This window comes from Pinus tabuliformis, chromosome 2_1 (assembly GCF_031772625.1).
Source record: "Pinus tabuliformis cultivar Carrire ecotype Pingquan chromosome 2_1, CPIR1, whole genome shotgun sequence".
Taxonomy (NCBI): domain Eukaryota; kingdom Viridiplantae; phylum Streptophyta; class Pinopsida; order Pinales; family Pinaceae; genus Pinus; species Pinus tabuliformis.
Window position 1 is genome coordinate 551,932,660 of NC_142299.1, and position 12,361 is coordinate 551,945,020.

At 33.7% G+C, this 12,361-nt stretch overlaps 1 protein-coding gene across 1 annotated transcript; it reads right to left on the bottom strand.

The window, feature by feature from the left end:
* Positions 1-1,694: 1,694 nt before the first annotated feature.
* LOC149201551 (acyl-coenzyme A thioesterase 2, chloroplastic-like) lies at positions 1,695-8,919 on the bottom strand. Its single transcript, XM_089401308.1, has 6 exons — positions 8,554-8,919; positions 7,106-7,283; positions 6,510-6,994; positions 5,369-5,497; positions 5,038-5,165; positions 1,695-1,758 (listed from the first exon to the last, which is right to left on the bottom strand). Exons 1-6 carry the CDS (start codon positions 8,917-8,919, stop codon positions 1,695-1,697), a joined length of 1,350 nt encoding a protein of 449 aa, XP_089257434.1.
* Positions 8,920-12,361: the final 3,442 nt, after the last annotated feature.

Here is a 12,361-nt window from a genome sequence, read left to right on the forward strand (position 1 = left end):
TATAAGGAATATATCTATTAAAGGACCTCATTCATGATGAAATAAAATGATCATGACTAAAAAATATTAGAAAGCATCCATCATCAAAAGGAAGAAACATTTGCAGGATGAGGTTCTTCAAGATCCTCTCACAGAATCTTCAAAAGGAAGTTCATAAATAAGAGCAAATGTCTCAATGGCAGTTCCATTCATGGGATTCAAGAAAGAATGACATGCATGCAAGAAAAGACTACACCAATCAAGAAGGACCAACAAACAGGAACCCGATATGATCAAAAGAAGAATCAAGATGAGGTATTTATGAATCAAAGTTTAGTCATGTCATCATATGTATTATTGAATCATGGGAATATTTCTAAAACATGATCAAGTATAAAAGGATCTCTTTCACCAATGACATGCTCGAAAGCATGTACTACAATCCAATGAAGGTCAACATGAAGAAGTGCCCTCATAAGGGGCATGAGGTGGTTGACTAAACATACATGAAGAACAAATGAAGAAATGGATCAAACATGTGAAGAACACCATGGCCACACAAAATCATTATTTGACAAGATCCATTAAAGACGTCTCCCAAAAGAAGGCATGCAAACTCTAACAAAGGAAGAAAAACATAAAAGGACCCTTGACACCCATGAAGGCCTTGGAGATATTAAGATGCAGATAATTGATTCAAGTCTACAAAGATGTCATGATGGAAATCCATCCAGCAAAGCACCATTTGATGTTGAAGCAATATTAGGATGAAGTCATGAAGGGCTACTAGATAAAATTATGGAACAAGCAAATAAAACAAATCATCCATATGGTAAATATTTTAAAGTAGATAAAAATAGTAACCAGATGATGAAATATCCCGACATGTATCAAGAAGACCACTTTCCATGAAGGAATAAATGACATGAAAAACCAGGAAGGAAAGTGATCGATGGTCGATGCCCTACAAAAAGAAGAAGTTCAAACAAAGACTTCATGACATTAAAGAAAGTAAGAGATCCAACAACTCAAGGAACCATGAAGAAGAATTTTTTGATAAATGGACAAGTGCTTAGCTAAGAGGGAGTTGTAACAAGTTCCTAATTACAAAGGAGCTTGGTCAAGTTCCTTGTTGGAGGAAACTTTGCCATATCTTCCTCAATTAAGAGGAAGAGATAGACACAACATTCTTGTCTTCACTTTGGAAGAAAGAATGGAGGATTAGGTAATGCGCTGGCATATGATGCTATTTGAGGATGTGTAGAGCATCCAAGATAAGAGTAGGCAAGAGGAATGATATTGTTTGATGGTTGGGAACCCAAAATAAGAATAGTCCTAGAAGGTCACACTCAGTGAACACCTGGTTGGGTATGTACCTTGAGAGACAATGATAAAAGTGTCTATATATCATTGGTCTTGCCAAAATTGTTCTATGATCTTATGAGAGATAGATTTGTTAGTCAAGGCCTTGCTATAAACAATGTTGGTTACTATGATTCTATAACAGATGGATTGCTAATCTGGTTTCTCTTATGTGAATTATTCAAGATTAAAAAATAACCAAATTCCCTGTAATAATTTATGAATACCTTCCTAGTTTAGAGGGAGTGTTGAAGAAAGTGTAACTAGGTTCCATCTTTATAAATGTAATTTTGATATTTGGATTTATTCAAGAATTTTTTTATTTTTATTTTTATTATTTTATTATTTATTATTTATTTATTTATTTTATTTTTTATTTTTATATCAATGAGTTTCTTGCTCAATGAAATAGGTCTAGTACATGTCAAAGTGATATAGGAAAGTCAAAGAGTCAAAATAAATATTGAAGACCCTTAAGGGAATGCTACACCATGTGTATTTATGTATTATAGTGAAAGATGTCCCTCCAAGAAAATTCACAAGTTCTCTCCATGCAACAACATCACCAAAGAAGCTAATCCGAAGAAGAAAAGACAAGTTGGCCTCAAGTCATCCTAAATGAGGGACATACATTTATATGTAAAGGCCGTTCACTCCAACAACAACAAGACACAATCACCTCTGAAATCAACGAGAAGGAATACAAGTTAAGGGTGAAGGGAAAGTGAAGAAAAGAAGCCTCTCATGCAACAAAGAAAGAGGAAGAAACATCAAGCCTTGGAATTCTGTTCTAAGGGTGAACTATAGGCACACATGTGAGAAAAAGAGGGCTATATGCAATGATTACAACAACATTATCACAGTCACATATCTATCATTGTTTGAGCTATAAACTTAGGCCTATAAGGCCTCCCACTAAATCAAGGAAGAGACTCTCTCAAGCAAAGAAGGAAGGAGAAAAATACATAAGGTAAATGCTCACACGTGCGAAGAAACTAGGGGTGTAGTGCTATCATATCAATTTCGCAACTACACATCAAGAAAAAGATCATTTGGAAAAGAGAAGGAATGTATCCTCATAGGTGAAGGACCTCACTAAGGATCAAAGATAAGTATCTCTTATAGAGCTAGCATAACAAGGACTATCAGTAGTTGCCGGAAGAAGAAGGATGAAGTGCCAGGAAACGAAGTGTCGGAAAAAGGAAGGACTTGACTTGTGCTTGGAGGATATTCTTGTCAAGGGTCTAGCGTTTGACATTAATCAATAGAAGCTTCAATAAGATAAATTTACGAAAGTGTTTTCCTCTCTAAGAGAGAAAGGTTTTCCCCTAGTAGAAAGCCAATATCTTGTGTTCTTTTTTCTTGTGTTTTGGTAGCAGTTTGATGAAGTAAACACAAATACAATAATAATAGGAGAATAAGATCAAGCTAACAAGAAAATTGTAAAAGTGCTTTACAAATTGTTATCAAATTTAGAAGAATCCTAATATCTCTAATTTCCCTACATTCTTCAACACAATCCCCATCAACAACTTAGAGATTGTTAAGAATTCTCTCTCCCCATCAATTTCATGATCAATTGGGAAATTTCCTCCTAGATAGTCTGAGAAATGTTGACCCATTACATTTGAGTTGAGTTCTATACCCTTTTCTAGAGGTGAGAGCCAACACATTCCCAAAAGTAAGCTACACATCACTTTCTTCAAGCACATTAATGTGAAATTACAATTGGAGATTCACCAAGTGACAAGGGACTTGTAGTGGTGAGAATTTCATGAAAAATAGAGACAAAGAGGGGGAGGGCTAAGAACAAAGTCAAGTGGGAGATAGAAAGAGAGTAATCAAAGGGGGTGTGAAACAATGAGAGAAAATTCTTTAAGGGATAGAGAAGGAGCCATGAAACTGTAATGATTCAAACTTTGGTTCACTGATATAACCTCAAAATGGACCAAATACCAAGGTTGAAACCTCACTAAGAACACAGAATAAAGGTAACTAGTTCATGAGGACACACTAAGGAGAGAGTAAAAAAAATCAAAAGAAGCTTAGTACAACATTATGAGGAGAATTTCACTTAGATAAATTAGTTGAGGTAGGAAACCATTACACCTCTTAAGACTCCAAAAAACTACTAGAACAAAATAAAGGGTAATGATCTAGAGGGGAATTCCCACTGAGAGTGAGTTGAGCATAGGTTGAATTTTTTTGAAGTTGTGGAAAGTAAATGAGAATATTCTAAAATAAGGAACCCAAGACATAGTAATGTACAAGATACCTGGAGAAGATGATTGGAGTAACAAGAGTAATGAGAAACAATAGAACCATGCAAACCAATAATATGCCTTTCTATCAACCCAGCCATGTTGATAAATCCCTCTGTGTGTGGTGCAACATCCCTATACTTACCATGAGTTTCTACTTGAGTTCAAAATGAATATTTTGCATAGGAGATTTAACATGAACTCAACATTACCACCAACAATGACTTACCATGTCTACAAATTATTGAATTGATACTTGGCCCACGATTAAGCAAAATAATAATCACAATCCTGTAATGGAGGTATGGATAAATTGTACCAAGAGAGTGTGTGGTCACATCCTTGTCCCTAGATGTTTGATGGCCATAAATCTAACTCACATGTTGGGGCTCTAACACTCCATTCAAAATATTAAAATTATTATTGTTAATTATTTTTAATTAGCAATGACTTCCCGTGTCTACAAATTATTGAATTGATACACGGCGCAAGATTAAACAAAATAATAATCACAATCATGTAATGGAGTTATGGCTAAATTGTACTGAGAGAGCATGTGGTCATATCCTTGCCCCTAGATGTTTGATGGCCATAAATCTAACTCACGTGTTGGGACTCTAACACTCCATTCAAAATATTAAAATTATTATTGTTAATTATTTATAATTATAAAGTCAATTTAAAAACATAGTAATAATTTTTTAATATAATATTTAATTAATGATTATTGTTAAGAAGAAGTAGCGGTGATGAATTTTATCAATATTTATTGTAAATTGAAAAATTAAAAAATAAATAATCACACATTAAAATAATTGGCCTCTTCTTACATGTCAACCTCTTATTACGCTTCCACATGAGTTCTAGATGACTAATCTTTCCAAATTTCTTGGAAATCTCTTAATTGTAATTGAACAAGCAAAGATTTCATAACCCCTTCCTTGTAAAATAAAATATAGATACTTGGAAAACAACCACATCTCAACCAAAATAACTTGTTCTAAAAAGATTCAACAATCTACACCTTCTTCTTATTCATGAACAAATTTCAACCTCAATTTATATAATCAAATATATGAAATATATAAATATATAACAAAATATATCAATCATAATATGAAATACATTAATACATGCCAAAATCTCTCCAAATATTCAATCATAATAGCTACTTTAATATAAAAAATATCATAACAAACTCAACTAAGCTTATTACTAAATTGCGAATTGCTGTGACCTCAGTCTCTTGTCATACGTCAAACTCTACAACATCATTCCATTGCGTTTTGCAATCTCAATTCATGGAATTGGAATTAAGAGACTACCCGGCTCATAACCTATGAATCACAAATTTTTCCAGTCATTTATTTTCTGATTTGCTATACTTTTATATAGATTAGAGATAAAATGACTTGTTCCGACTTAGTCCAAACATTCAGCATCAAGACGCTCAAGGACACGACGAGCTTCCTCTTCTGTCACGGGCAGAACTTTGCGAATCTTTAATCCACCTTCCAGAGCATCAGGGTCTACTGTGAATGTGAAATAAAAAGTATTGGATACCTGGTCAACGCCACATATGGAGATGCATGAATCTCATCTTACATAAAGCAAGCATCAAGCAAACCAATGACACACATGTTTGAAGGAGGATTTATAATCGCAAATTTCAACTAATGAATAAGACTAGACTCCAACTCTGAAACAGACCTCCACTTTCTCTGCCATGGAGTACTGCACATTTCATGTTTTCAACTACGACTTACCTCGCTACTTCTCAGTTCTGGTCTGGTAACATGTGCAACAACTTCAATACTTATGAGTGGTCGCTTTGGGTCATCTAGTTGCGTGAATAAAACACAGGATTTGAAACAAAGGAAGTCCCCAACATGTACCTACAATCAATCAATATAGTTTTTTAACCTCAGTTCATTTAAGTCTTATTGTTAATGGAATATGAATTTATTTTAATTTATAGTGGCATTGACTCATGTACTTTTTATATTTGTATTATACATAAATCATTATTTTCATTATCAATTATGGCAATATATTATCCTATTATCATTATTTGATTATGGTAATATATTATCTTATTTTCGTTATTTTCATTATCAATTTTAGGAATATTTTAGAATCATATTCTGGGAATATGAATTAGGTGTGAGGACATTTTTTCCAACTTAATTTTATTAAAAAATTTTCAAAATGGACAATCCAATTGAATTCAAAGACCTGAGGATTAAATTAAGTTACATGTGCCTCAAAATGTCATTTTACCGAGGCTTTGTGAATCTACTACCCTCGATTTTCCTGGAAAACAAGTAGCTTTATTTGTGAATTACTCTCGATTTTTTTGAAAACTAAGTAGGTTTATTTGTAAATTCTAGTTGTTTTAGTGTGATTTTTAAAAGTTTTTTCTGATGGGTATTTCTGGTATAATTTGCTTAAAATTAGGGAGAAATTGATTAAAAGCACAAGTTTGATAGGCAATTTTGCGTAATCGAAGTGCCCTAGGAATTTTTTTAGAGTACTGAATCTATATATAGTCAAAAAACCAGTTTAAATAGCATAAATCAAGATTTCACCTCAAATTACAAACAACTCTATAAATTTACTACTTTTGAAAGTACTTAATTTGTTTTTATTAGGCTAGACTTGATAGCGTATCTACTTAGGAAAAAATAAGTTATTAGGTTATCTTTATCATCTTAATAGTAGATTCTAGAATATTTTGACAAGTTTTCTTAAAATATCTTATCATCTTAATAGTTAATCTTGCTCATCATATTTCTAAAATGTGTCAAAATCTACGATATCAAATTTATAATTAAACTAGTAATCAGAAAACTATTACGAAATTAAACGTACCAAACTCAACTAATGAGTTGGGGAAGTGCTACTCACTGGTCTCAGAAAATCAACACGATCAACTTTCAGAAAGCAAGGAGCGCGACCAACAAAAGCATAACATGTAGAAAATGCCAACTCAAAGGCACGATGCATCAGAAACCCTCCAAAGATTCGTCCATGTAAGTTGCGTTGTTGTGGCTGGCAAACGAGTGCATTTACAAGCCTTGTGTCTTTTATCAGTATGCTGTCCCTGTCTGCTAAAGCAGGCATGTCACACAACACACGACCTTCTCTCAACAAAGCTTCTACTCTCTCACCATCGCCATGCAACCTGTTGCTTTCCTCAAACTCCTTTCTACGTCTTTGTCTTTCTTTCTTCCTTCTCACGTCTCTTGCTTCACCTTCCGCCAGGAGTGCCTTTTCTGTGTCTGTTTGTGGTACAAGTCGGTTAACAGGGGTTGATTTTCCAGTTCTCAAGTCTCGTGACACAAACGTAAAGTTTGTAATTAGAGCAACAGAGTCCCCACTTCCAGTGTCCCCTGCGGAAAAAGCCCAAGCAAAAATCTCATGGGAGCTTCTTCAATTACAGAACAACATTCGAAAAGTAAATGGCAGTGACGAAAAATAGTGAACCATTGTTACATAAATACCTCGAGATAGCTCAGTTATGATCATTTGAATCTCAATTGATGAGCGGCCAACCCAAGTAACAGCACCAACAACTTTCAGGTCGGTATCCACACGGATTGGTTTCTTCAACACCATCTTGTCAAGAGACGCTGTAACTAGTAACAATGGTCTCGGTGTGTCGTCATAATCGGAGCAGTGCTGCAAGAAAATAAACCATTAAGAATATAATGTCATTTTCTTTGACTCGACTCTAAATCTGTATGTGCAAGTTTGATCAATCCGAAACAATATGTAATAATGCTTTTTTCATAGGCAACTTTGATCAATCTAAACAATTATATATATATAATCCATTAAGTAAAAGACATATTTTTTAACTATGTAAAATATGTTTTAAATATTAAGCAAAGAAATAATTATTGAAAATATATTTTATATATTAAGCAAAGTCTTTGGTAGAAATTACATGAGAGAAAGTTTTGACCAACCTGATTCAGACTAACAAGTGCTGTTAATCACCCTGAGGAGATGAAGAGGGAGAATTTGGCAAAGGCTTAAATAAAGAGTAATGTTATATATATATATATATATATGGGGAATTTATATAAAAAATACATACAACATATTTTAAATTCAAGTAGTTTTGAAGTGTGATTTTTTGGAATGTATTTTTGGTTTATTTTCCAATTTAATTTGTTTAAAAGATAGAGATATATTGAAATCACAACTTTGAGAGGTGAACTCTTCACAATATAAGTGTCTTAGAGTTTTTGAGAGTGTTGAATCCATATATGCAGTCAAAACACCAATTTAAACAACACATTAAAATTTGGCCACAATTTTTTCCACCAGAAATTTCACAAAAATTACACAAAAATTATTGCCCTAAAATTTATTAAACTAAATTATATTTTATATATATAATCTCTATTATTTATTATTATTGATTTATTAAATTTGATTTTATGTATATATAGACACGCACGTTCCATTGTATATTGATATATTTGTTCATGAGAGCTGGCTTTCAGATTATTGATGTATATTATATTAATATATAAACTAAAAACAAATAATATATATGTTTAAGGAATTATGCATGGATCAGCTTCCAAAGACTATGGACGTTTACTTTGTTTTATTTTGCATATAAAGGAAATTTGAATAGATGACTAATATAAAGTAAATGACAGCCAAATGTTAAAAACGGGATCATCGTCACATATCTATCAACAGCTCACAGTAGAGCTATGCTCCTGGGTGCTCGGGATCCGTCGTTGGAATGGGGCGGCATTGTATATCAGCAATACCATTGTATATATATCAGTACATATCAATGAAAAAATGAATGATTTTCTGCTCCAAGCTATTATATGGAAGACGCTATGGTCTCTACTTGAGGTGATGAGCATAAATTAAAAGTAGAACCAGATAAATCAAATAACTTCAGAAATAAAATATAAATTACCTTGAGAGCAATGGTGCCCGCTAAGGCATCTAAATCCTCCAAAAGCTTCCCGATCCTGACCTCATTGTAGGGATCCCTGTATTGCTCTCGCAGTATGTGATCGGAGGAAAAGTTGTAGAGTATGCTTGTGCGGCTCTGACTCGGACTTTTGGTTTTGGGGGCCACTGGCCACTGTGACTGTGGGGGTCTCAGAGAAAAATTTAACACATGCTTTTCTAATATGCTGCGTCTGACCTGCCAGAGAGCATTTGTGACAGTCGAGTTGTAGAGACGCGGCCACAGGCTAAGGGGCTTGCGGAGGGTATCCCCAGCGTCTATTGGAGGGGATTCGTCGAGAGGAAAAGCTACAGAGAAAATGGTGGCCATTGATAAGAGGCGGAGCACAGTGGCACTGTATGAAGTTACTATGGTGATACAATGAGGGAGGCAACAAAGAAGGGAGGCGACTCGGAAATGGCAGCCCAAAATGCTCACTTTGATTCATCGTCCAGGTTGGCGTTTTATAGGCGTCAGTAGATTCTTCCAGATGATATACCGTATTTTATGTACAGTGTGGATCACGCCTAAGCTTATGCCACGGAACGCTTCACGGTTCGCTGGTTCATGTTATTGTTTCGGTATCGTTTTTTATTTGTAAGTGATGTTCTGGTTCATGGTATCGTTTTTTTAATTAAGTTCATATTCATTTAAAATAAAATAATATTGTTTCTTGCGACGAAAGAGAGGTTTGGATATAAAAAGAGTTAATTGTTGTATGGATGAATGGTCACCAAAATAGAATACATATACTCTTGTTTTCATCAATTGTCAGGTCATTGTCCTCGTGGGCAATTGAGAGGTTATTATTATAAAATTTAATTAAATAGATAATTGCAACTTATTTGAATAAATTTATAATAATAGTAAAATTGAAGTGTATTTATATATTTGTTTTTTAATTAAAACTTACAATATTAAAAAAAATACAATATTTTTTAATTAATAAATTAAATTGCTTCATAATTAAAAAATTCAAATATTACTTTATTGGTCCATTTTTAAGTCATTACTTCTAATATGTATATTCTATGCATTTAGATAGCTTCCGGTGGTGGCTAAAGACTTTTCTGGATGAGATGTTTCTCCAGTGTATCCAAGATCTATCTTCATAAGAGGAGAGTGTTGTGACTTGATAATTTCATCTAAGGTTCCAGATCTTTTAGCAAATATAAGGTTCAAAGTTTTTATTTTCTCAAGTTCCTTTCTTAGACTTACTACTTCACATTCTAACTTCTCATTATACTTTTTTTTCTATGAGTTTATGCTTCAAAGCATCTATGACCAGTTTGTTTTCTTCCAAGCAAATTTTGAGTTCAGTAATTTCTTCACAGAAATCATTTTCTTCTAATGCATCCACAAATTTGTCATTAGACTGAAAAGCCATGAGTAATTTAAGACCTTGATCATATTCACCTTCTTCACTATTTGACAAGCCATCACTATCTTCATGAGTATAATAACTTTTTCTACTATCAAACTCTCTCCTATTGTTTTTTGCAGAATCCTTCCCTTTGTCATAGTTATCTTTATGAGGACATTTGACAACATAATGACCAACTCTACCACAAGAAAAACATTTGAAGGGAAGCTTACCTCTAAAGCTTCTGGTGCCTAGTTCATGTTTCTTTACAATGTTCAACTCATCTTCTTCCGATATGTATCCTAATTTCTTGCGTTCCTCCTTTGCTTTTCCCTTTGTAGATGATTTAAATGCAGCTTCTTTGACTTTTGAGGGACCTCCTTTCCTCATTTCGAAAGCAGTCACGATCCCATGAAATTGAACAATCTCTTCAATGGCAGACACTTTTGACTCGAATTTAGGAGTTAGAGATCTTAATATTTTCTCTACTAAAGTAGTGTCCTTTATTTCTTCACCCATATTTTTCATGCTATTTACAATATCATCTATACGAAGAAAGAAACTAGCAATACTTTCATCATTATGCATTCTTAGAGTTTCATATTGAATTCTCAGAGTTTGGATTTTAGCAATTCTACCTTAGTATCGCCTTCATAGATTTGAATGATTCTGTCCCATATTTATTTTGTTGTGTTTAGTTGTATAAATTTGACAAATTTTGATTCTTTTAGACTTCCCAATAAAGCATTGGTAGTTGGCATTGTCTTCATACGTCTTCTTTTCTGCTGCATATATGGGAACTTCCACTAGATATTGGCAACCTCCTTCCACAATTGCCCAAACATCTTCTCCAAAAGACTTAAGATAGGCTCTGGTTCTTGTTTTCCAATATATAAGATTATTTCCATTGAAAAGTGGTAGTCTGATAGATGCCCATCCTTCTTGATTGTTCATCTTGCAGGATCTTCCTTCAAGCAATCAAGCTTCTTTTAAAAGACCTTCTCTGATGCCAATTATTGGAAAAAATACTAGGGGGGTGAATCAATATTTTAAAAACTAATAATAATTTTTCTTTTCTGAAATGTATACATGACTTAACTGAACCCAATTAGTGTATATACATGATTATTGTAATAGAAACTAGTGTATTCCAAGTAAACTTTGTAAAATAGCTAATTCTTTATCTATTAAACTTTGAACCAAAATGTAAGAGATTTATCAGGCATTTGATAAGAAGTAAATAGGTGCAGTAAGAAAAGATTAATGTATCACACATAAAACACACATGAACACCAAGATTTAAGGTGGAAACCGAATATGGTAGAAAACCAGTGTTGTTGTCATCTGAGTCTTCAAAACTTATTAATATCAAAAACTACTAACATTCTTGTACTGGTATAGACTCATACTAGTACGCAAGAACCCACCCACTAAAGGCTACAACCTTCACTCGTTCTCCAACTCCTATTGGAAGGGAGCTCGAACCCCCTGATCTGATCACTAGCTACTACTGGTAGGAAGCTTTGACTTCCTCACTAAAGGCTCCAACCCTCAACAATATCCATGGATGATGTTTCATCAAATTTTAGATTGGATCCAATGTCAACACTTATGCTAAAATGCAATCATCAATCTCTAACACAACTAATCACTAAAACCCAAAAAGTTGATACATAATTAAAACGTAACCAATCAATTGGAAGAGTCATATCACTGTAGCCAGTACATAGAATTGATCTCATAATGCTGCATTAACACATAGAATCAAATGCAACCATGATCATTCATTTGCTAAAATGTATATGCTACTTCACTTAAGGCAACACACATGCATACGCGCTTTTCTGGAGAGAAACACGTGTATAGATCTTAATATACTAAAAACTGAAAATTTGACCACTGCGATTTTTGAAAGGATCATTCAATCACACTCAGATCTACTGCAACACTCTGAACCAATCAGAGGACTATCTCTGATCTTCAATCACACTCAGCTAGTAATATTAACATTCATCAATAAATTAATACCCAAATTCAACTTCATCATTCAATCAGATCTACTTCAGACATTATCACTCAACCTAGATCAACATGACAACATCATTGACATAGAATAGGGAAACATTAGCATTGATAAGGTTGATCAGTCATTTATGAATAGAAAACTCCTTACTTTATATATGTGACTTTGCAGAAGTGAACCCGCATGTATACGTGCTTTTCCTGAAACCAACCCACGTATATATATGCAAATTTTGACCTATAATTGCGCAGTTCTTCAGAACTTTAGAAAGACCCAGATTATAATAATCAAGGATAAAAACATTCATCAGTACTTAGATCCAGTGAATCCTTGAACATATCATACAATGAAGAGTCATTTGAGGTCTCGTGATCTTGATCCATCAT

What these genes read in the sequence shown, in the direction of transcription:
- LOC149201551 (XM_089401308.1), bottom strand. Translation starts at nt 8,919, where the DNA reads ATGGCCACCATTTTCTCTGTAGCTTTTCCTCTCGACGAATCCCCTCCA. An exon ending in GTGTTGATTTTCTGAGACCA is followed by an intron (nt 5,498 to 6,509) that starts GTGAGTAGCACT and finishes GATTGATTGTAG; the next exon opens with GTACATGTTGGGGACTTCCT. An exon ending in CTTGAGCGTCTTGATGCTGA is followed by an intron (nt 1,759 to 5,037) that starts ATGTTTGGACTA and finishes TTTGACATGTAC; the next exon opens with TAGACCTATTTCATTGAGCA.